This window comes from Budorcas taxicolor, chromosome 2 (assembly GCF_023091745.1).
Source record: "Budorcas taxicolor isolate Tak-1 chromosome 2, Takin1.1, whole genome shotgun sequence".
NCBI lineage: Eukaryota > Metazoa > Chordata > Mammalia > Artiodactyla > Bovidae > Budorcas > Budorcas taxicolor.
The window spans coordinates 124,333,108-124,359,337 of record NC_068911.1 but is presented as its reverse complement, the minus strand read 5'-3'; the positions used below and the strand labels follow the sequence as shown (position 1 = coordinate 124,359,337).

The window sequence follows — 26,230 nt, the reverse complement described above, 5'->3', positions numbered from 1 at the left end:
GTTCATCGCAGCACTGTTTATAATAGCCAGGACACGGAAACAACCTAGATGTCCATCAGCAGATGAATGGATAAGAAAGCTGTGGTACATATACACAATGGAGTATTACTCAGCCATTAAAAAGAATTCATTTGAATCAGTTCTGATGAGATGGATGAAACTGGAGCCGATTATACAGAGTGAAGTAAGCCAGAAAGAAAAACACCAATACAGTATACTAACACATATATATGGAATTTAGAAAGATGGCAATGACGACCCTGTATGCAAGACAGGAAAACAGACACAGCTGTGTATAACGGACTTTTGGACTCAGAGGGAGAAGGAGAGGGTGGGATGATTTGGGAGAACGGCATTCTATCATGTATACTATCATGTAAGAATTGAATCACTAGTCTATGTCTGACGCAGGATACAGCATGCTTGGGGCTGGTGCATGGGGATGACCCACAGAGATGTTATGGGGAGGGAGGTGGGAGGGGGGTTCATGTTTGGGAACACATGTAAGAATTAAAGATTTTAAAATTTTAAAAAATAAATAAATAAATAAATAAATTCATTTTGTTTTTCATAAGAGTTTCTCTTCCCTTCCTCTTCCCTTTTCCCCTTGAACGGATGGTTTGAACAACATCGGTTCCTGTACACTTAAGTTTGAGGATTGTCTCCTTCATGATGACAGAAATTTTATCAGCTTTGTTCACAGCTATATCCCAGTGCCTAAAAAGACAGCCTGGTATATGGTAAGCTCTCGATAAACATCTGCTCAGTAAATGAGTAACTTTCCTAAAGCAATAACCAGAAAGAATGCTAGATGGGAAAGCACAAAACCCTTTTCTGAAAGTGGTTTTCCGGAAGGGACTGAATCAATGAGAGGCTCACCTATTTCAAAAGGAAAATTAGGGAAATAATACAAAAGCCTCAGTGACAGGACATCACATCAGCGTTTTCTCTTGTTCTCTATCTTTCTCCCTCTTCCTCTCGTTTCCTTCTCCTTCTCTCCATCTCTCTCCTTGAGAAAGTACCTTAAACCCAGTTGTAAAAGCAACCTCTATGAGAATGCAGACTCTAGTTACCATAAGACTTCTCCAAACAAATAAATTTTTTACTCACAATATTTTAACTCTGCTAAGGAAAATACTGGTAACAGAACAGGGACAATGCCTGGGGCTTCTGCCCTACACCCTATCCTAAGTCCTGGACATGCAACCACTGCACCAGCACATTGTGAGATATGGTCAGAAATGTTCTTTCTAATATGAACCTGGTTCACCCTGAAAGGAGTACAATGACAGGATCAACAAGGACTCAAAATCCACAACAGCATCTTTCTAGCAACACCATTCTCCAGGCACTAATATCTGGCCCTACAAATTCAGTCACCATAAAATTAGGCAACAGAGGTTCCCTAGAGAAAACTGACAGAAAACTGACAGGAACACGGTCTACATCCTCCCATTGATCACTTGTCCCTTTTTAAGTGAGAGTAGCCAGAAATTTTTCAAGGCCTTAAGATATTTTTCTCAGTTTTTAAAATGCATTGAAAGCTTTTCCATTTACCAGAATGTAAAGACTGCTTCCTTCAAATAGTGCTTGTAATGCCTATGTAATACGACCACCATATTATACCTCAGTCTGAGAAGGACACATTTCAGCTTGCTCCTGGGTTGCAACCACTGAGAGGGGTAGGTGGTGGGGTACTTTTCCTTCTAGAGGCATGTTCCCTTCCCTAGACATTGCATATAATTAGATGGTAAGTGCTCTACATCAGGAATAAATTGAATCTGAACACAGCGTTGAATGGCACTATAAAAATACTTTAGTCTACTTTTTTATAAAAATGAAAAAAATTCTCATTATACCACATGAAGTTTTGAATAAACTCTGCAAATAGCCTTCCAAGAATAGTTTGATTTCCTTGAATTGTCAGAGATAATACAAGCAAAATGTAATGAAACATTATTTAAAACCTCTTTTGTACTCAAGTTATGGAGCTCTTAAGAGAAAAGCACTGAGAAAGCCATAGAGATGGACAGAATAAAGTTCCTGATCTATAGAAGCCTCTGTCTCATTAAGGAGGATGATGCTGAAACACAATTAGCCACAGTAAGAAAGGTGGTGTGTAAGATCACATGAATGGTTCCAAGAATTCAGAGGCAGGAAAAGTCACCAGTGGATCAGTCTAGGGCTGATCAAGCCTTTAAGACAGAACCTAGGAGACAGGCAGGATGTTAACAGTAGAGTTGGGGTATGAGGTGGGAGAGGTAGAAAGGAGAAGACATGGAAACCTGTGACTCCAGAAGGCATGTAGCGGTGGTTAGGCTGGAGAGGAGGACTGAGGCTGGACTGGCAGGAGCCTGAACAGTAAGTCAAGGAACCTGGAGTTCACACAGATAGTAACAGGGAGCCCAGGGAGTTTTCTGATTTTACGAAGATCCATCTGAGGGTGATAAACTCTACCTAGTGCTGCAAAGTATTAAAAAAAAAAAAAGCAATAACCCAAGAACAGGCCAGTTGATTTAGTTAACTAACGTATCAGAAAGGGTATGTCACCACGGTATAGTCTGAGTGGAGGGACAGTGACCAGTTCAGTCATCCCCCTTATCTCTCCCCTATCATTCTTCCCCATCTCTGAGGTTTGGCCTTTGAGGCAGTTCTCCATGAACAGTTACTAAGTGGTCTGAAATGTAGTAAGTCCTCCCTAGGATATTTAAGAAAAATGCCTTATATGCAAAAACTGTAAAAACCACACTGGAAAGACACGGCTTACACAATTAGAAAGGTAAACAGTATCATCTATGCAGAGCCAGCCACCCAATGTTATCAGGCTTGAGGTGTAGCTCCAAACATATAGGGGACAGGAATTCAAAGGAGGGGAAAGAAGAGATTATGACACTAGAAAACCATTTTTCGCTTTTTTTCCCGCCCAATTACTTGTATTATTTATTTTTCTTATTAGAAAAGCAATGCATGGCTCTTACATAAAAGAATACCAAACGAGACAAACAACATTAAAAAATGTCCATAATACCACTCAATAGAGACAACAATTAGCCTCTTCATACAAATTCTTCAAAATCCTGTCTTATGTATATTTATTGTATATAGGTACATGTGGTGTGTTAGTCTTGTCGTCCAGTTGTGTTTGACTTTGCAATCCCATGGACTACAGACCTCCAAGGCTCCTCTGTCCATGGGAATTTCCAGGCAAGAATAATGGAATGGGTTGCCATTTCCTTCTCCAGGAGACTTTCCGATCCAGGGATCAAATCTGGGTCACCCGCATTTCAGGCAGATTCTTCACTGTGTGAACCACCAGGAAAGTGCTATATATGTACATATGATTCCATAAATTAGGTAACACTGCTTGTAATTTGTCTGTGTTGTTGTTCAGTCACTAAGTCGTGTCCGACTCTTTACAACTCCGTGGACTGCAGCACACCAGGCTTCCCTGTCCTTCACTCTCTCCCAGAGTTTGCTCAAACTCACGTCCATTGAGTCAGTGATGTCATCCAACCATCTCATCCTCTGTCACCCCTTTCTCCTCCTGCCCTCAATCTTTCCCAGCATCAAGGTCTTTTCCAATGATTTGTCTGTAGCTAACTATAATTTATACAAGTGATTGATGGTCACTTATAACTAACAATTAATTCACTCCATTTAACCCCTCATTCATGAGTTAAGAAAACATTTTTTTAAAGGCATATAGATAAGAAGCCACTGTTTATCTTCATTTTATTCCTTTATACATTTCCGCTCTCTGAAAGTCACATACTTATGTAGAATGTAAATATTTTTCAGTTGTCTGACACTTAAGAAAGACCATTTCTGGACATCTTCAAAAACACATTGAGTTATGAGGGAAATATCTGGACAGATTTGCAGACTAACAGTGAACAACAGATCAAGAGAAACTTCACATAAAATATGAGGCAAATTAATCAGCAATTTTCAAGGGACATGGTTTGAGCAGCTGCTTAAGTTATTTTTTATTCAAACTGGAACCAAATTTCTGAAGTAGTTATGACTAGAATGCATCAAAAGCTTAAAGTCATCTTATCTTCTTATACCACACAGATCCTCTCTTTGTGGAGCCTATCTCTGAAAAGGTCAGGTTGGGTTTTAGTAGGGAAAAACTAGAAACCTGTTTCAAATGCTGTCAAAGATGGACATTCGCAAACAATAATGAAGGAAAATGCATTAAAGTAAGTGAAAATGTCCCACCATGGAGGAGAAAATGGTAAGGAAGAGCTTGTCAAAATGTTGGAAATGTGTCCCACTTATAATAATTATTATCCTTATCACTGTTAATAGCAGCAGCTGTCCATAACAATGGATTCCCTGCTAAGCACTGTATTTATATCAGATAATTGTATTTTCTAAGTATCTTCTAGATAGTTATCCCTCACAAAAATCCTATGAGTTATTTTCCCATTGTACACAGCAAATTACTTAATTTCTGAGTTGAAGTTTTTTTTTCAAGTAATTTGCTAAAGGTTACAGAGTTTATAATGGGAAAACTGGGACTCAAACCAAGTCTTGATCAATGTATTTTGAACACTTATTTTCAGGTGCTAAGAAAATTATGGTGAGCAAAAGCTGGCAAGGCAGGTAAAGCTGACAGGAATCAAATAATGTCCGAAAGAAATGTTTAACTGTAATTGTGACAAGAGCAATAGATCTGACTTTGGCAAGGAAAGGGTCTAATGCAATCTAAGATCTAAAGAACAAGAGTTGCCTTGGGGGAAAGGGAGGGGAAAAGCATTCCCCTGAAGAAGGCACAGAATGTGCAAAGATGACCTGATGGTGGGAAGGAATGTACTGAGGAATGAAAAGTGAGGTGGGGAGGGAGCTGTGATATGAACCTAGCGATTTCAGATTTAATAGGTGAGATTGTATCTTTCACCCCACATACAATGTTTTATGTTCCTGTTTAGTTGTTAAGCTGCCTCCAGCTCTTTTGTGACCCCATGGACTGCAGCCCGCTAGGCTCCTCTGTCCATGGAATTTCCCAGGCAAGGATACTACAGCGGATTGCCATTTCCTTCCCCAAGGGATTTTCTCGACCCAAGGATCAAACCTGCATCTCCGGCACTGCAGGCGGATTCTTTACCACTGAGCCACTATTTTACAGAGCATGGCAAAAATATCTTGTCTTTATCATAGGCACTCTAGGAATTTATTGCTGGTGTGGTATTTTCCCCTTGGGGATAAAAGGTGAATTCAGGTAAGCAGTGCTCGTATAAGAATCTTTAGGAGCAGGGATAAAAATGGATATTCCAGAGCATGAATTTCTGTGTTCTAGAGTATACATCTAGCATACAACTAAACAACCCCAAAGTGGAGATTTCAGCTGCAAATGGAAGAATGGCATGCAGTCTCTGGAGGCAAACCGAGGCACAGCGAAGTTATTCTGGAGAGCTCAGAATACAGAAAATAAGCCCAAGGATAGCAGAATAAAACTGCACAGTGACAAGCCTAATGTGAAAATGACAGAATGTATTTCCAGCTGAGAGGCACGGCAGGTAACTATTCTCACATCCCTGCTCCTCAACCCAGAGCTGGGTGGCTTTGTAAATGGGTGATTATTCTGAGACAATTTCCCCTCTCAGATGGCACCAGAGGTAAAGAACCCATCTGCCAATGCGGGAGATGTAAGATACACAGGTTCAATCCTTGAATTAGGAAGATCCCCTGGCGAAGGAAATGGAAACCCACTCCAGTGTTCTTGCCTGGAAAATCCCATGAAGAGAGAAGCCTGGTGAGCTACGGCCCATAGGGTCACAAAGAGTTGGACACGACTGAAGCAATTTGGCACACACATATGCACACCATATGCACACACAATAGTACCTACCTCACAGAATTATTTTGAGAATGGCATGAGTTACAATACACGTCAAGTATTTACAGAAGTACTTGCACACAGTAAGTATTCAATAAATACAAGCTATTACTGCTACTATTATTATTAATGCTATTACTGTAAAAGGCAGTAAGCAGTTAAGGAAACGAAAACATCTGCAAATATATAAGACAATGGCTTCCTAGGTGGCTCAATGGTAAAAGACTCCACCTGCCAATGAAGGAGATGTTGGGAACATCCCCTGGAGGAGGAAATGCCAACCCACTCCACTATTACCTGGAGAATCCCATGCACAGAGGAGCCTGGTGGGTTACAGTCCATAGGGTTATAAAGAGTCAGGCACAACTGAGTGACTGGACACGTGGGCGTGCACACACACACATACACACAAGACACAACAGGTCCTCAAACTTGCAAATACCTCTGAATCACCTGGAAAGCTTGTGTAAAATGTAGATTCCTGGCCTACCAGAGGTAAGGCTTAGAAAACTAAATTTCTCCTAAGCTCCTGGCACAATATTGATACAGCTGATCTAAGCACTTAAAAGGCATGACTTGAAGGCTGAGAACTTAAATCTTAAGGCATCAAATAAGACATTTCATTCTAGGGACTTATAAAGAAAACTTTATTAAACAAATTTCAGATTTTATTTTTGCTAAGGCAAAATCAAACAAATTCACTTACAAAATATACTCCTAGGAGAAAACTGAATAATCAGAATCTACTCGATTGGTAAAATACAGTGTTTAGTTTTAATAACCACTCCCACAAATTATTTAAATCTTTAGTTTCAAATAGTTCAAAAACATTACTGTACGTTCCACTATCAAAAAAAAAACCTAAAATAAGTATCTGGACAGTGGTGTGCATTTTCTTTAATTATCAGATTTATTTTCTAGTAAAAATAATAGAGCCCATCTTCAATCATACACAGAAAATTCTTTTCTGCTAGGACACAACTAAAACTCTGCAGATTCTCTGACTTCAGCTCAGGGTTTCTCACTAGGTAACTAGTATAGATTACTGGTTGGTTGGTTTTAGTCACTAAGTCATGTCCAACTCTGGTGATTGGTTTCAGTCGCTAGGTCATGTCCAACTCTTACGAACCCATGGGCTGCAGCCTACCAGGTTCCCCTCTCCGTGGGATTTCCCAGGCAAGAATACTGGAGTGGGTTGCCATTTCCTTCTCCAATTATAGATTATTACTTACGGGAAATATTTACAATGACAAGCGACCTTCTCAGAAAAATCAAACAAGTGACTAACTTCAAGGAAGGTGAAATCATAGGCCTAATACACACATCTGGTGAACAATGTCCATGAAGATTATAAACTGAAGGTATTATTTATTTCTTTTTCTCAAAACCCATTACACAATCCAACACTTGGAATCTTTCTTGACCCAACAAAGGCATGGAAACACTGCTTGGGCTCTTTATAATAACAAACAATGCACATTCCTGTTTTATTTGCAAAAATAATTAGCAGCAGCTGCTACTTACACAGAATTTTTAACAGAAAATACTTTACATACTGAAACCAAATACTTCAGGACTTACAGAGCCTGAGGACAAATGAAGTCTTCTTTTTTTTTTAAATTTAAAATAAGCTGTAACAATTAGCTTCTATGTTCCTTCATCTGGTTTTTAAAAATGACTAATAACATTTTCCTGAGACTCAAAGGAAACAGCTGGACACATCTGTCAACCCAACATCTCTGGAGTGAAAGAGAAACTTGATACTTTAATACCATACTTACATATGAGGGCTCAGTTCATAGAAATTTCTGTTCCTGTAATCTTCCACTTTCTCTGGTGAATAAATGGGCAATGACCGGTATGGGTTAACGGATATAACCACACTTCCAATGTATGTCTGCAAAAGAAAGAATAAAATACAACCATTTTACCATCTTACGTCTTAGGGTCGCATGGCTTTATCCTTTTAAAAACACTGGTTCTACTATACTCCAGTATAATATAAAAAATTTTAACAGTGGTACATCCTAAAAATAATTTCAAAATTTTAAAAATAAAAACACTAGTTCTACTGCCCGATCATTTTGTACTTTTCAAGAACACTTTACATCTCGGAAGATAGATGGCCGATAATGTTTCTTTTGCTGATACATGGAAAGCACAGATTTATACATTGAAAAAAGCTTTCAAAATAAATCTCTAGATTAACTCATGATCCTGGATAAGAGTCCTCCACAACCCTGTCATACTTGCCAAAAATTTCATCACCAACCAACAGCTAATTGTCAACAAGACTATGCTTTCCCGGATTCCAGCTACAACTGGTGCTTCCTTCTCTCATCTTTATTCTCCAATTTCAGTCTATAGTGACCCAGGCTTCCCCTCCTCCCTGCCCACATCCATACCTATCCAATGGGACCTTGACTTTGGCACTGCCCTTACATAGTCTGTCCATCTCTACACTGGGCTTAGACCACATATAACTCAATATCAGAGTTACAGCTTTCCCTTGGGCATCTTGCTTGGAGAATCCCATTGACAGAGGAGCCTGGCGGGCTACAGTCCATGGGGTCACACGAGTCTGATACAACTTAGTGACTAAACCACCACCACTCAAACAAAATAATTTCATATTACATCTAATGGGCTTCAATACCAGAATTGAAAAGTACTTGCTGAAAGAGTACATTTCATGTTGAATTTAAATTTAATGTAGAATTTAAATGTACTTTCAGAAGGATCCATGCTGTTATCTTAGCAGACAGTAACCCTCTCACACTGCAAACCATAACATTATTTATGTTTTTTTCCATTTCTATCTTAAATTCTCAGCAGCAAAAACAGTGTTGGGTTAGGTCACTTTATACAGAGACTAGCACAATGCTGCAAGCAAAAGTTACTTAACTGTAACTCATCTTAGCAGTTTCATTTTTCCTTTCAGTTTCAACATTATAAAGATGGCAGGAAGGAAGATGCTAACAAAAAGATGTCAGTTATGAAAAGGCTTTTTAAGAAAAAGGTAAAAAAAGAAAGGAAAGAAGAAAAAGCTCACTTCCAACTTCCCCACCTTTCTAGGGTCAAGCAGCAAAAGGTGACATTTTTAAGCAAGTTTTTCCAGTACTATCACCACTGGATTCAAGGAAACTGTTAGATCTTTCTAGAAAATTAAACAGAATAGAAAACAGAACAGTAAAAATGTTCTGATCTTTTTTTCAAAACGTGGGTCACAATTATTTTAATTATAAAAGCCTTTTCCCCCAACCTGGAAAATGGAACAGGTCACTTTTATATCTATTTTCATCCTATAAGGTCAGAGAAGGCAATGGCACCCCACTCCAGTACTCTTGTCTGGAAAATCCCATGGATGGAGGAGTCTAGTAGGCTGCAGTCCATGGGGTCGCTAAGAGTTGGACACAACTGAGCAACTTCACTTTCACTTTTCACTTTCATGCATTGGAGAAGGAAATGGCAACCCACTCCAGTGTTCTTGCCTGGAGAATCCCAGAGACGGGGGAGCCTGATGGGCTGCCGTCTATGGGGTCGCACAGAGTCGGACACCACTGAAGCGACTTAGCAGCAGTAGCAGCAGCATCCTATAAGAACACAATCTAAGCAAGAGCAGACAAGACTGCTGCTGTAAAGAAAGACCCTCAGCTCCCATGCAATTAGGGTGTAGGGTGTCTATTTCCCAATAGAATGGGAAAGAATAGAGATCTCTTCCAATGAATATTCAGGACTAATCTGCTTTAGGATGGACTGGTTGGATCTCCTTGCAGTCCAAGGGACTCTCAAGAGTCTTCTCCAACACCACAGTTCAAAAGCATCAATTCTTCAGCGCTCAGATTTCTTTACAGTCCAACTCTCACATCCATACATGTGCTCATTCCTACCAAGACTTCTTCCGTGCTGCATTCACACTCCACCTGGTCCCTCTGTCCCAAAAGGGCTCACAGATCAACACCTACTGGAATCCAGAGCCTGTTCTTCTATTCAGCTGATCACACCAAAAAGGACTCCTTCACATAATGGCAAAGACTACTTCCCAATTAGGTTCTATCTACCTTCTCCACCAGGGGCAAGTCTGGTTCTCATTACCCTCGGTGGGTGGATGGATGGATGTGACCAATCCATGTCCTTTTTCACTCCGTGTAACCAACCTCCCAGCAATCCTAGCTTACCACCTCCATACTCCCAGCCCTCAGCACCCTGAGTCCTGAAGCGTGCAGATCACCAGACACGGAAGGCCCCCTCCACTCTCACCACCCTGTAGACCCAGCCTCTGACATCTAAGAGGGAAGAGGGAAGGGAAGGGAAAGGATTGGGGAGAAAAGGCAAAGGCAAGATGGAGAAGAAAGACGCTACCTTTCCACAAATGGCACATTCAATTAGCAAGTTTATCTCTCACTTCTCAAGGGCAGACATTAAACCAAGAATGTGCAAACATTCCTAAGTCAAAACAATCTCATACTTCAGATATCTCTAGAATTCCAGAACAGGCGCCTTGTAAATATCCAAATAATACTCAAAAGAGGGCTCCTCCTGTGATGACAGGGAAAACTGAAATCTTTACTGGAGGCCAGGCACCCCACAGGCTCCGCTCTCCAGACCACAATCCGGAATCCAGAGGAAAGGGCCCAGACAGACAAACAGCGCAAGGACCAAGCATTTCACTCTACAGGAAAGTTCTTCCAGAACCTCATCCTCAGAGATTCTATTTCAACTGTCTAGAGAAGGGCCAGGCATTTGCATCTTTCTCCCCAGAAAAAGAACCAAGTAACCAAGGTTAAAAACACTGCTTGACGCCTTTCACCCTCAGGGCTCACAGGACCAGGTTTTACTTTCAAACACAGCTGTGTTGGCCTATCTTCTATTTTACCCTCCCCTTTAAATTGTCCTATGTAATTAATTCCATGAACACTTCAAAGAGAAAAGAAAATTCTCCCAGCTTCAGTTACTTTCATCTAAGCCACATTTATAATAAACTCAGCATATGGCATCTCAGTACACTACAGAGAAACAGCGGCTGCATCTGTAAACTGGGGCCTTTCCATGGCAGTATGTTTCAAACGTTTGACTATGACTCAGTGTAAAAAATACTTTCATCACAACCAAGTACTTGTGCTTGAATGTATATTTACATACACATCCATGTATACATATGTATGAAATAAAAGTTTAGAAAACCATAAATATCCTTATCACATGCAGTGTACTGATATTCTTTGTTCAACGCTATTCATTTTCATTACAAAATGTTTTAAAACTGGTGGTCCTAACCCACTAAATGGTTTTCATCACTTAAAGGCTCAATCTTGCTGTTTAAAAAATACTGCTAACTGAGCACTTCATCTTTTTTTAGCTGTCGATGGCTTTGAGATGCCAGTGAAAGCTATGAACCTTCTCTCTCCAAAAAACACACATGTAATACACACATAAGAGTTTCCATACAGTCGATATACCAGATTACAAGTTCCCACCCTAAGAAAAGAAACAACAGCCACTAATGGGAAAAGAGAGACAGAGGGGAAATGGGGGGGAGGAGGGGGGAGAGAAAAGCAAAGAAAAAAGAAAAGGAGTAAGAAGTGGTCAAAATAATTCTAAAAGTATAAAAATGAAGAGTCATTTAGAATAAGAGCCAATAGCTCACCTCAGTTGGCCCTGAGTGCTTTATTACAGCACTGAGTCAGAACACAGCCTAACAGTTAAGAGCCAAAATGAGATAGACAGTATTCTGTTTCCATTGACAAGGACACATGCAATACATTTCGGAAAGATATCTAACCGGAAACACTTTTTTTTCAAGTTAAAAAGGAAAGCCTTTTTACGGTTTTAATATTTTGTGTGTCTCAACTATGCAGAACTATATACACATTCTTCCACAAGACCAGGTTCATGAAATGCTAGCAAACATACAGAACAGTCACAAAGGTGTCACATCTTCATATCATAGTTCTTTGCAGTGCAATATTAAGATCTTTAGAAGCCCTAACCCTGAAAGCTTATATTTCAATTCCCCATATGAAATTGAAAATAAAACTATAAATAAACCATAAATACCACAGGAAATCCTATAGTGACTTCTTTTCACCATGATGATTACTTGGAGGCTTCTTTTCAAATATCAGATTCTTCCAAAATCTTTTTGAAGCCCCTGTTCTGCTGAGGCTCTAATTTGGCATCCCCTATGTCAGCTTCTTCCTTTCTCCATAACGAATTTTGGCCATTTATTTACAGTCACCGCAGTTTCTTAAAAACTCACCCCCACAGTTATTAAAGTTTCTTGTATATAATATACACTGAAGCACCTTTTTACTAAACTCTTCCTAAATCCCCATGAGACAGAAATGAAGTCTCCATCTCAATGTCCTTAACAATGGAGCACAAAGAAGTTAAGTGGTATGACCACATTATCTAACAAAAGTGGAATCAGAACAAAGAGCCAAGAATCTGTTCTCTTTTCATGACAGCACACAATCCATGCTGCTGTCAGGCCTGGGAAGCTTTGGCAAAAAGTGGCCAAGAACACCTCATCACAGGAACTTGTGTTGTACAATGCCTTACAACAGGGTCTTCACCTTTGTTTAACAGAGTGACTCTGCTGGGCAGAAGCCTCTTTCTGACTATCTGAGGAATGCGGACATCCTTACGCCACCAGAAATAAACAAAAAAGAAAAGGGGAGAGAAGATCTTCTAGTTACAGGAAAATTTTTTATCTCAACGGAAAAGAATTTTTTTTATGTTTATTCCAGCACATAAAGTTGTGCCTACATCTTGAAGAAACGCAAGACACTGTGTCACAATCATCATTTTAACTTGAGAGAAATGAATCAGCAAGGTGGCAATGGAACAGGTCATGTTTATTTAAATAGTTTACTTAATGCTAATTATTTAGTCTAAAATTTCATCAAAAAATATTCAAGAATATGTTGGAGTTCTCCAAGTCCCAGTCTCCAAGTCATGTTATTTTCACCTCTAAAGTAATAATAGTTCAAATCCAGAATGGGTCAGTACTCAAATAAAGTAAATATAACCTTTCACAAGGCTGCACAACCACATTGTCTTGACTGAATTCAGGCTACAGCGTTTAACAAGTAAGCGGCAAATTTTGCAAGAGCCTTCTTTATGCAAAATATCCTATTAGGCACAGTGAAAATGTAAGACACTCCTGTGGCCTGTGCCCTGTGCCCTGAGGAGATTATAACAGAGCTTAGGAGGTAAGACTTCTATATCATAAAACATAAAGTTTAAGGGTTATCCACTCTAGCCACAAAAATAGATGAAATAGGATATAAGTGATTCTTAGCTAAATGAATGCATTAGTCTTCTTTCTAAAGGAGTGCTTTGGGTTTAAATGAAGGTCACTGTCAACTGCAGAGGTCCAAGAATGTTCCAGAAGTTGGAGGACTTGGGCAGGTCTAAAAGAATGGGCAAAATTCAGATAAAGTAGCATTCCCCCAAACAGTAGCATGAGATTTGGTTTTCAGATCACAGTTGAACCCTCTCTTTTGAAAAAATTTTTTGCTAAGATTGTTGTATGCTTCAAATGTATTTTTTTTTTAAACTATGAATTGCTGGAGACTCAAAGCAGATATCTGCACACCCAGGTTCAACTTTGGCTCACAAGTACCACAAGGCAGAAGTAACCCAAGTGTCCACAGATGGATAAATGGGAAAACAAAATATGGTAGACAGATATAATGGAATAGTATTCAGCCTTTAAAAAAAGGAAATTCAACACATGCTTATAACAAGGATTAAAACATGGATAGCAACATAAAGGCCCACCCAGCCACACTTCAGACAAAGAGAAACAAACAGCTTACCTTGAACAAAGACCTTCTGTGAATAACAGCCTAGAAAATAAGACTGGGATCAAATTGCAGACAGCTTCAAATGTCAGGATGAAGAGTCTGAGCTTCAGTCTGGAGGCAGTTTTGAAGTAAAAATCAGTGTGTAGGGTGAAGGGGTTAGATGATGAAACTGACTGAATTTGAACCCAAGTCACCCTTTGCCCATAAAAAAGCCTTTCGAATTGTGGTGCTGGAGAAGATTCTTGAGAGTCCGTTGGACTGCAAGAGATCAAACCATTCAGTCCTAAAGGCAATTAACCCTGAATATTCATTGGAAGGACTGATACTAAAGCTGAAGCCCCAATACACTGGCCACCTGAAGCAAAGAGCCAACTGATTGGAAAAGACCCTGATGCTGGGTAAAATTGAAGGCAGAAGGAAAACAGGGTGGGAGAGGATGAGATGGTTGGATGGCATCACCACTCAACGAACACAAACTTGAGCAAGCTCCAGGAGATAGTGGAGGACAGGGAAGCATGGCATGCTGCAGTCCATGGGGGTCGCAAAGAGTCGGACACGGCTGAGCAACTGAACAACAACATCCTGACTTACATATTGAGCTTTACGCTCAGATTCTATGCCATACAACATTACAAGGCTTCAAATGTTATCTAGCAAAGTTTTTTAGTTTTTATGTGAACCTGGGTGCATTATTGAACCTCTCCAACTGCAGTTTCATCTCTGGACAAGGAGGACAAGACTGGTTCTTCCCCTTGTCCAATCTGAGGGTTAAATGAGATTGTGTGTTAAAGCACAAACCACAGCACCTGACACACAGCAAGTATTCCATCAATATTATCTACTCTGATTAGGGAAACACAGTTTGACTCTACTGGAAATCTACTGGCTATTATAAACAGCCAACTCAGGACTCGAGTATCTCAGTTAAAGTCATCAATGAGCCCTATGACACTTACCAAATGGTCTTACCAAATGGTCTCTGTATACAGGGAACAGGTGAGTTATCAATATCAGAGGGGTGCATGAGGTATGTATGGTCTTAATAAGTTGGTATGAAAAGCCTGAGATACACAAAATGCCTGGATAAGAAAAGCTGGTGGAATCTGCAGCAATGACAACATGCTACTCACTTCACATGGAGGAATTTACCCTCTTCTCGGGTCTTGGATCTTGGGAATTTGATCACAAGACATTAAAACATTACCTGCCACAGCATTTTTGGTTTAGACATCTGTCTTGGTTTTTGAAAGACAGTTTGGTCTACCAAACTCTTCAGCTGGTTTTTCAGACACAATTCAAAATTGTGAAAAGCTGCCTGCCTATGTGAAAAATTATAAACATAAGGTCAATAACAATTAGGCTTCTATCTGGATCTTATATCAAGAACAATGGAATTCAGTAAGTACACCTCACAAGCCCAGTCTAAAGAACAGATTTGTGGTATAGAAGAATAACAGCCTAATTTTCACAGAGGAAGAAACTGAAGATTTTAGAAGGTTTTAAAAACCTAGCAAAGCTCTCACACTTAGTGGCAGAGACAGTTTCATGTCAACACTCTCACTGGAGTCTGTGATGCCAGAAGAGAGAATTATGATTTGGTCAGGCTCTGTCAGCTGCTGGGCACAGAGATGCTCTCTAGTTACATCAAGTACAGAAAGTTCTATTATAATAATGACACACTCAGGAACTCCCCGAGGAACCCATCCCTGAGCTACCAGAAAAGCTGGGACCCAAGCCCACCCAAGAGTGAGTGTGGATGAGTATAAGAGTGCATTACAGAATAAAGCAACTTGAGTTTGTGAAGACCTCCTTTCCAGGCCCAGTATCCATGTGCTCATCCCGTGCTCACCCCCTGCTCATGTTTCTGGTTTTTCTGGGCCTGCTACTGACTGATCTTCTCACTTTCTACTCCATAGCTGGCCCACTGCAAAGACTTATTCATAGTTTCTGCCTGTATATGGCCCATCATGGCCTCACTACATCATGACTGCCAGCCTCTGCTCCTGTTGATATATATTTTTTTCCAGTACTTCTCAATTCAAAGTTGGAGGAAAGAACCAAGCCCTGTTCACCTTTTTATCTATGCTGTGCCATCAATCACTGGCCTTGGACTAGCAGGTTTATCAGGTTAGCCTGGTCCCTGTCAGTCTAGTCTGAGACATGCCTTAACCACCATATGATAATCCTTTGTTCTTGGGCTGCCAGTCATTTCAGACTATGAATTAAGGAACTATATATGAGTTCTATGCTACACTGAAATACCAACTAAAAATATCACCTCGGGCAGTTTTATTTCAGAGCAGGATAACACAATACTACCTCAACTTCGTTGAAATAAACTTTGTAATGAATAAGTATTTTCCAGATATGCACCATTTTTAAGACTCTCTTAACGAAGGTACAGAGTGGTCCCACATTACAGCTTTGCTACCAGCTACAAGTCTTGAAAATAATATTATGCAGCTAACTGAAAGTAGTAATCCAACAAAAAGGCTTCCCTGGTAGCTCAGTGGTAAAGAATTCACCTGCCAATACAGGAGACTCAGGTTCTATCCCTGGGTCAGGAAGATCCCTTGGAGAAGGAATTGGCAACCCACTCCAGGATTCTTGTCTGGGGAAATCCCATAGACAGAGGAGCCCGACAGGCTACAGTCCTTGGGGCCACAAAAGAGCTGGACACAGCTTAGAGAGTAAACAACAACAGCAATCCAACAAAAATGAGATCTGCATGATGAATACCAAAGGAGGAGGGGAAAACGGGAGTAGGGAGGGACAAAGAGTCCGAGAAGGGGAAAGAGAGAGAGAGAGATTTTACTTATAAGAAAATCTCAGGGTCCCAAATCTTGGACTAAAGTCATTCTAGGTTTCTAAGATTTTCCGATGGTCACGGCCCCAACTAGGTACTCCACTCCAACTATGTGTCAAGCACTGAGCTAAAATGCCTCTTAATGTCCAACACAACTCAACAAGATAAGCATCACGACACCTATACTATAGATGAAAGAACTGACCATCACTTACTTCAGTGGTCACAGTGGTTGTGAGTGGCCAAGATACAACCTTGGTCTGTCAGCCCACGCCCTTCCCAATATGCCACATTGTGTCTCACCCTCCACCCCTCCACAACGGAGCTGAATGAACAAAAGAGCCTCTCCTTAGAAATTAGGATTATCATTAATACCTATCTGTACTATAGATGTAAGAACAGAAATAAACACATATATAGAAGGGAGGGCTGAATCAGCCACATGAACTGGGCACACATCTCCTGTGCTGAATTGCTTCCTCTACTCCGTGCTTCATCTTCTTTTTTTAAGATCCTGTGGTGAAAGCACAGAATCTTAACCAGTGGGCCACCAGAGAGGAAGTCGACCTACTCTGTGCTCTCAAAGGTCAAGGACCACATGCAGCTGTCCAGTGAACAGGATGAAAATCAATCTCCTCCCAAGATCTTCTCCCATCTTCCAGAGATAAAAACACCATCCTAAAGGTTGCTGTCACTTTTCTTTGACTAGGGAACACCTAGTTTAGAACTGAACATACTTGTTCCCTGCCACACTAGTTCATGTCACTGCACCGTTGAATGCTCACTCAACCCATGGCAGGAATACTGATTATCACTTCCATTATCTGTCTGGGTTGCTGAGACTGCCTTGCTCCAAACCCACACATTCTTCAGTATCATACTCAATTATGTTGAACAGCACTCTGCAGGCTGAGAATCCTTCCCTATTAGTGGTATCACTGATGTGCATGGTAACTGTAAAGTCAGCAGGACTGTTAATAAGAACTACAGATCCAGACTTTCTGGGTGTGAATCCCTGTGCTATCTCTTACTGCTATGTGACCCTGGTCAGGTTACTCAAGTCTTGCTGAACCTCTTTCTTCATATGTAAAATGAAGATAGTTTTCAAATATATAGCGCATAAGACTCTAGTAAAACTTAAAACATTCTGTGTTCATCACTCAATCGTGCCCGACCCTTTGCAACCCGCCAGGCTCCTCTGTCCATGGGATTTCCCAGGCAAGAATACTGGAAATTGAAAGTGAAAGTGTTAGTTCCTCAGTCCACACTGGACTCTTTGGGACCCCATGGACTGTAGCCCGCCAGGCTCCTCTGTCCATAGGCTTCTCCAGGCAAGAATACTGGAGTGGGTTGCCATTTCCTTCTCCAAGGGATCTTCCCGACCCAGGGATTGAACCCAGGTCTCCTGCAGTGCAGGCAGATTCTTTACCGTTTTAGCCACCAGGTAATCCCAAGAATACTGGAGCGGGTTGCCATTTCCTTCTCCAGAAGGATCTACCTGACCCAGGAATCAAAACTTTGTCTCCTATATTGCCGTCAAATTCTCTATCGCTGAGCCACCAGAGAAGCCTTAGTTTCCCTCCAAATCGAACTTCAGGTATGACTTCAATCAGAACATTTACATTAATATATTATAAATATTAAACAAATATATCAAATAATAGTGCCTACATGAAGAAACAACTCTCTAGGCTTGGCAAATAACAGACAAACATGTGTCCATTTTGCAAGTTTAAAGAGGAAAAATTTTCCCAATCACCAAAGATTTTAAGAGAGCTTGGACAAGTTGAAACTGGCAAGCTTTTACGAAAAAATAATTGTTTTGAAAAGCATTATAAAACAGTCCAAGAGTTAGACTGTGCTCAGAAAGTAGACACAACAGCCTCGTGATCTGCTGTTTTTCACAGCACTAGGAAGCTTTATCTAGCTTCCTAATGCTATGACTCCATTCCAAACACCAAAGCTACACTCCTGAAAACACATGATTTGTTCTTCATGTTTCCTTAACAATCTACCTTTTCAGCTAGCCAAGCAGGCAGAGTATGCTCACTACGAATCCCTCACAAACAGTGAGGTCTAGGCATTTCACTCCACCAGCTCAGGAGTCCCTCCTTCTTCCCCTATTTGGTTAAGGCATGACAGAAGGTGGCATTAAAGAAGATTCTTGTTTCACACACCTTTGCTGGGTCTGGGTTCTCTGGGAAAGACTGATCCATTTAGATAAAGGAGAACCTCCTATTTTCAACTTGAAAACAAACCAAAACAAAAAACTTTCATTTTAAATCAAACTTACATGATCTGGAAAATGACCTACCTAAGTAGCATTAATTCTAGAAATGGGACTAGGGTACTGAAAGAAGAAAATTAAATTTTTATGTTATGTATCCCTATAAACTACCTATTTTTTATTTGTTTGTTTTCCCAAAAGCATTTGTTATTTTTGTAATTTTTTTCAAGGCTGTTAAGGAAATTAAAAAAAAAAAAAAGTTGGAGAACGTCTAGGTAGCAGGAATAGCACTCAGTGGACATCTGAACTCTGGCAACAGCCCTGTGGGCCCAGAAAAGGGACGAGCCTCCAATGAGACTGCAGTCCTGGCTTATACCTTGATGGCAGCCTTCTGAGGCCCCGAGCAGCGGACCCAGCTAAGCCATCCCAAAATAAGAGTCAAATAATAAATGTACATTATTTTAGGTCACTAAATATGAGGCAATCTATTCTGCAGCAAGAGAAAACTAGTACACCATTTATACCAAATTCTCAGGAATAAATGTTACCCTCAGGAGGTAGGAATTTTCATGTGCATAAATGAAAAGTGACTTTGACACTTCAAATAAATATATAAATGTTAACTAGAATTATTTTCACTTGCTTTGCAATATTTTAAACCAAATATACTTACATTTAAATATCTTTCATAAGAGCACTGAATCTCATCCTTACATGGATCCTAACTTTACTACTGACTTCTAAAAATTAAGACAGTTTTTACTAGACTTTGAAAGCAGTCTTATCTACAGTTAATTTGACTTAAGATCCTAAAATTGGACTAATTCAAACCTCTCTATCTGGATGATCCCCACCTGACAATCAGCTAGGAAAAAAACTAAATCTACTTGTCAGCATCAAAAATACTTCCTGTCAAGAGAATGGACACCTTGGTTCTTTAGTTTCCAAATTTGCCCTGGGCCTTGTTCTTGCCTAAATTGCACCTTTCCTGTTTCTGAACAGAACCACAGTCCTGACCAGTGACCCTAAAAACAGCATCACGTCTGGCTGGGTCTCCTGCATTGCCAGTCCACCTGAAATCCTGCCACTACCCCATCTGGCTGAGGGCGGGGGCGAGGCGCCAGAAGAAGGTCTGACAAAGGACAGGCACGAGTGCAGCAGAGCAGGGCTCACGAATGTCACAGCCAGCATTTCCCACCACTGGCTGACCCCACAGCGACCGCTGGAGCACCAGCCTGCCCTGCAGCTGGGCCCAGCCTGCACCATACTCTGCTAAGAGTGAGGAATCAAAGCAAATAGTCTCTGATTCTACACGTTACCCCATCGGACCAACATGCCCTCTATCTGTTCTCACCCGATCCTCCTCCATCCATCTCCAGTGGAACAGTCTTCCCACGAGGACCACGTCAATATCTGGAACTGTCTCAGATTTAGAGACTCTGCCCAACTACAGACAGAGTGATAAACCAACTCCAGCCTTTTAAAATCAGTGTGAGAACCCAACTCAAAGCAAAGAACAGATAATCCTGAAGTATGCATTAATATCTTTCATAAAATACCAGATCCTACTTTTATGAGGATCCTAATTCTAGTACCAGCCTCTAAAGATCAAGACAGTTTTTATCAAGACTTTCAAAGCAGTCCTTTTACAGCTACAATTCGTTGAACATGAGATCCTAAAAGTGGACTAATTCAGACTTCGATGGCTAGATGATCCCCATCCTGACAATTCAGATAGAAAACAAACTCAAAGGGCTTGTCAGCACCAAAAACACTTCAAAGGAGGGTTGCAAGAAGCACAGCAGATTAAAAAAAAACCATATGCATCACAGAATAAAAGAAAACTCGAGATGACTTCAGGAGCAAAGATTTCAACACAATTTCCCTCAAGTTGATGGACTTCAACTACACCCTTCTCCCCTGGGGCCCCTGTTTACTCTGCCCTGCCTTGAGGAGTTCACCAGGAGAAAAAGCTTAAGAAGTGTGCCTCTGGGTGCACTTCAAGCTTAGAATTTCAGTAATAAATGCTTCTCATAGGGCGTGTCCTTCAGCCTGGTAACAACACCAACCAATGAAGCCACTTCACTACAGAATTCCCTACCAAGCCTGTGGGGCTTCCCTTGTGGCTCAACTGATAAAGAAACCCTCCACAATGTGGGAGACCCAGATCCCTGGGTTGGGAAGATCCCATGGAGAAGGGAAAGGCTATGCACTCCAGTCTTATTGCCTGAAGAATTCCACGGACTGTATAGTCCATGGGCTCACAAAGAGTCTGACACAACTGAGTGACTTTCACGCACGCACGAAGCCTGTGAGGGGCTGACAGCAGAGGGTCTGGTCAGCATCAACTCCTGTATTCAGTAGACTATTTAACCTACTTACACACAATCCACCTATTTTGTTGTTGTTTTCTTTAATTTAAATTTATTTTTAATTGGAGGATAATTGCTTTAAAATGTTGTGTCGGTTTCTACCATCTAACAACATGAATCAGCCATAGGCATACATATGTCCCCTCCCTCCTGAATCTCCCTTCCACCTCCCAACCCTCTAGGTTGTCACAGAGCACTAGATTTGAGCTCCCTGGATCATACAGCAAATTTCCAATGGCTATCTAATTTTACATACGGTAATGCATATGTTTCAGTGCTGCTCTCTCAATTCCTTCCACCCTCTTCTTCCCTCACCAGCCCTGCCCCCAGTCTGTTAACCCATCTGCCCTGGTGGCTCAGAGGTTAAAGCGTCTGCCTCCAATTCAGGAGACCTGGGTTCGATCCCTGGGTCGGGAAGTTCCCCTGGAGAAGGAAATGGCAACCCACTCCAGTATTCTTGCCTGGAGAATCCCATGGACTGAGGAGCCTGGTGGGCTGCAGTCCACGGGGTCACAAAGAGTCGGACACGACTGAGTGACTTTACTTACTTCCCCAAACCTCAGAGTCAACATTTTCTTAAGCCATTTAGCTCCTTCTGGTCACCTGGCCACAGTCACCTGTGGTGACTTGGACTGAAGAGTATGTCTGACTCAGTGGCCTACCCAGAGTTCCAGGTTTACCTGACAGGATCACTAGTGATTATGAATGCTCTAGAGAAGTGATCCTGTGAGAACTCTGTGAAGGAAGGGACTATTTCTTACCTGAACATTGGGTGGTGGCAGCAGGAGGGTGGACGGCAGGATGGAAGTGCACGTCCTCTGATCTAGAGCTGCAAAAGCTCTGAGCAGAGACAGAGTTCTGAAATCTGAGCCACACAGCCCTCCATTCACGGGCCCCCTTATCAACCACAGCATGAACAAACAAATGACTGTTCAATATGCTTGCATGCTGGATCACGCAAGAACATCACACACTTTTACAGAATGAAATAAAGCCAGGAGACTATGACAGGGACTTAAAAAAGAAAAAAAAACCTGTATCTTTCTGGGAAAGAATTAAAAAACAAAATGAAATGCAAGATAGTAAAATATCACACGTTATTAACTTGGTCTTTGATACCCGGCTAAACAGTTTTGTAGCAAAACCACGAACAAAAGCAAAGCAGAAATATCAGAATAAAGGCCAAAAAACAGATTTCCCAAGGATGGTATATACAATTTGTGGGGTTACAGAGGTGGGATGATCAAATTTATTGTCCTATATTTTTTGTTAATTACAAAACCAATACATGCTTGACTTAACAAATCCTATAATACAGAGGTCTAAAAGAGTAATAACTTTTCCCTGTCCCCATATCCCATCCCCTCCCCCAACTAAAGTCAACATGCCTAAACCCACCCACACTAAAGTTAGTACGGTACTAAAGTTAGCATGCCTTTCTCTTTATTCATTCAAATAAACAAAGAAATCTGTATGCAGGTCAAGAAGCAACAGTTATAACTGGACATAGAACAACAGACTGGTTCCAAATCAGGAAAGGAGTACATCAAGTCTCCTATATATTGTCACCATGCTTATTTAACTTATATGCAGAGTATATCATGAGAAACGCTGGGCTGGATGAAGCGCAAGGTGGAATCAAGATTGCCGGGAGAAATATCAGATATGCAGATGACACCACCCTTATGGTAGAAAGTGAAGAGGAATTAAAAAGCTTCTTGCCAAAGTGAAGAAGAGAGTGAAAAAGCTGGCTTAAAGCTCAACATTCAGAAAACAAAGATCATGGCATCCGGTCCCATCACTTCATGGCAAATGGATAGAGAAACAGTGGAAACAGTGGCAGACTTTACTCTTTTGAGCTCCAAAATTGCTGCAGATGGTAACTGCAGCCATGAAATTAAAAGACACTTACTCCTTGCAAGAAAAGCTATGAAAGCAGAGAAATTACTTTACCAACAAAGGTCTGTCTAGTCAAAGCTATGGTTCTTCCAGTAGTCATGTATGGATGTGAAAGTTGGACTATAAAGAAAGCTGAGTGCCAAACAATTGATGCTTTTGAACTGTGGTGTTGGAGAATACTCTGGAGAGTCCCTTGGACTGCAAGGAGATCCAACCAGTCAATCCTAAAGGAAATCTGTCCTGAATATTCATTAGAAGGGCTGATGCTGAAGCTGAAACTCCAATACTTTGACCACCTGATGCAAAGAACTGACTCATTGGAAAAGACCCTGCTGCTGGGAAAGATTGAAGGCAGGAGGAGAAGGGGATGACAGAGAGTGAGATGATTGGATGGCATCACCAATGCAATGGACATGAATTTGAGTAGGCTCTGGGAGTTGGCAATGGACAGGGAAGCCTGGCATGCCACAGTCCATGGGGTTGCAGAGTCAGACATGACTGAGCAACTGAACTGAACTGAAAGTTAGCATGCCTTTCTTTTTATTCATACAAATATAGTAACACGTACATATCATATACCTCCCATCTTTAAAAAAGTCATACAACACACATTACCCTATAAAAGCTACTTTTTTTCCCCGTTTTTTGCTTAAAATAGAGAATGCCTAGTGTTGGAAAAGTCTTGAGAGTCCCTTGGACTGCAAGGAGATCCAACCAGTCCATCCTAAAGGAGATCAGTCCTGGGTGTTCATTGGAAGGACTGATGTTGAAGCTGAAACTCTAATACTTCGCCACCTGATGCGAAGAGCTAACTCCTTTGAAAAGACCCTGATGCTGGGAAAGATTGACGGCAGTAGAAGTTGGACAACAGAGGATGAGATGGTTGGATGGCATCACCGACTCAATGGACATAGGTTTGGGTGGACTCCAGGAGCCGGTGATAGACAGGGAGGCCTGGAGTGCAGGGAGGCCTGGAGTGCTGCGGTTCATGGGGTCGCAAAGAGTCTGACACGACTGAGCGACTGAACTGAATTGAACTGAAGCCTCCAATATGATGTGTGTTTAAAGTTACAAAATGAAGGCACAAACATCATGGAAATGATAGGTCCAAAGTATCATGGAAAACATTAATTATATGAATATCTGGAAGTAGAAAGCAATTTTCTGCTTTTGTTTTATACTAGAAAGAAGATTCCTAAAATAGTCAGAAAATAAAATTAAGTAAGGCTGAAACCCAGACATTTCGTCTGCTAAAGACTCATGAATGTTAACACTTGGCATTTTGTTTAAAAGGAGACTGTTTTATTTTTAGTGGGTACAACAAATCAGGTATTTGAATGCATGTAATGTTCTACTCTCCATCCTATTCTCAATTCACCTGAAAGGGAATTCTGCTTCTCAGAGCCAAAAAGAAAAATGATCAGCTGCCTTAGGTTGGGATATAACTGATTTCTCCTATCTCCACCTGAAAGACCAATGTTTAAAGTCTGTCTTTTATTTGCTATCAGACCACACTTTCAATTAAAGCTGCAGAGCCGTGCAGTTTTCCCACCTGAAAGCTGATATAGCCTGAGGAAAGGTGACCCGGGGCCTCAGTACCCAACCAAACCACACCTTCCCCCTGTTATAAAAGCAACAGCATTTTATACCTCGTCCACCTGAATCAGCAGTTTACATAACTGCATCTCTGAACTTAGGTTAGGAGCCAGTTACCCAATTAATATTCCAAAGCAGTACCCACATATCTCATTGTTGTTACTGTCAACCTACCCCTATCTCTAATACTCAAATCAAGAAAGAGGAAAAGTTCAATTCCCAGATGGTGACTCCTATTTCATTAAGAAATTAATTATCCAATGTTATCCTTGAAACATGATTGCTACCTGAAAAGGAAAGCTATATGAGACATAAAATATAGCTTTGCATATGATTTTTAAAATATATTAGTTCCACAAAAGTTACAAATCAGTTATGTTCTCTCCTTTTATTTATTTATATTTCTTCCTATTGTTTGCACACTAATAGGAAAACATAAAGCATGTCTCAATAAACCAATTCATATCCAGACACAGAGACACTATAGAGTGGAAGAAATAGAACTCAAAGGTGATGTAGGTTCTACCAAAACTACTTCTACCCAATCCATTGGTTTCCTTCTCAGCTGCTGGTACAGGGCATCACTGCCCCATTTCCTTGGTTTAGTTAACACCATGTCTCTATCTGAGCAGATGCAAATTTCTGTGCTTTCTACAAGTTCCCAAAAAGCTGCACATAAAAGCATTTGTCATTCATACTGTAAATATATTTTAAAAACTCGACAATGTAACACTGTGAAATCCTTCACAGAGAATTTTTACAACATAAAATTTCTATCACTGTATATATTTCTATGTTTTCATTCCTGTGCCTGACATGATACTTTTGTATAGCAGGACATGACTATTCCCAAATCTCCAGAGACCAAATACATATTCATAGCTGGTAATTTGCTCCTGTCTCTACTAACTACAAATGTCAAGAAGGTTTCTCTCTCTTTTGATAGTTGACTGACTTGCATTTCAATAAGTGGTTTCTTGAAGGTTAGACTACTAATCTTATGTAGGCATCCAAGACACTTCTGGATTTCAAACTTCCTCCTGAGCATATGTCCCTCAGAGGGCAGAATGTAGTCTTCCACTTGATTCTGAATACCATCAACATCCAGCGCAACACTCTGCCTGGTCAGCAGACATCATGTGTGGGAAGAGACTCACGTGATTCTCATCAACATTACTCATGCACCAGTGAGCAAACACAAACTTCGTCCTGAGGGTATCAACAAATACCTCTGGACTCCAATAAACACACCGAAAAAAGAAGAGTCTGAGGAAGAGAAGCCCACTCTGCACCATAAAATGCAAAGTCTAAACTCCCCAGATGACCTTCCGTGCACACTCACATATATCTCATTGTGGTCAAAGCGCTTCTTGAGGTTGTCAATGACGGTGTCCTCATCGAGAGGTTCTAAAAGAACCATATCTCCAACTCCAATCATATTGTCCAGCAGTGACGTTTTCACCTCCATCTTGGCCATTGTCTCTTGCTGTAGGAAAGAAAGAGAAAGGGACAATTTAAATGAGCAAGATTAGTTCAGATAGGTTCTTGGCATCAATGGAGAAATGAAACACTTACCTCACCTATGTTGTAACCTCTCCTTTCCTACAACCTACATCAGAAGCCTAGGGGGTGGAGGGGGTGGGGAGAAGGCTGCAGTCACTGCCAAGCTGCTAGAAG

General features: G+C 40.8%; 1 protein-coding gene across 1 annotated transcript in view; it reads right to left on the bottom strand.

Moving 5' to 3' along the window:
* Positions 1-26,030, bottom strand: part of MYO1B (myosin IB) — a 159,286-nt gene extending 133,256 nt beyond the window's left edge. Inside the window, exons 1-2 of the mRNA XM_052659196.1 lie at positions 25,896-26,030; positions 7,624-7,739 (exon numbers count right to left, since the gene is read on the bottom strand). Coding sequence (XP_052515156.1) covers positions 7,624-7,739; positions 25,896-26,030 — 251 coding nt within the window. The remainder of the gene's footprint in view (positions 1-7,623; positions 7,740-25,895) is intronic.
* Positions 26,031-26,230: the final 200 nt, after the last annotated feature.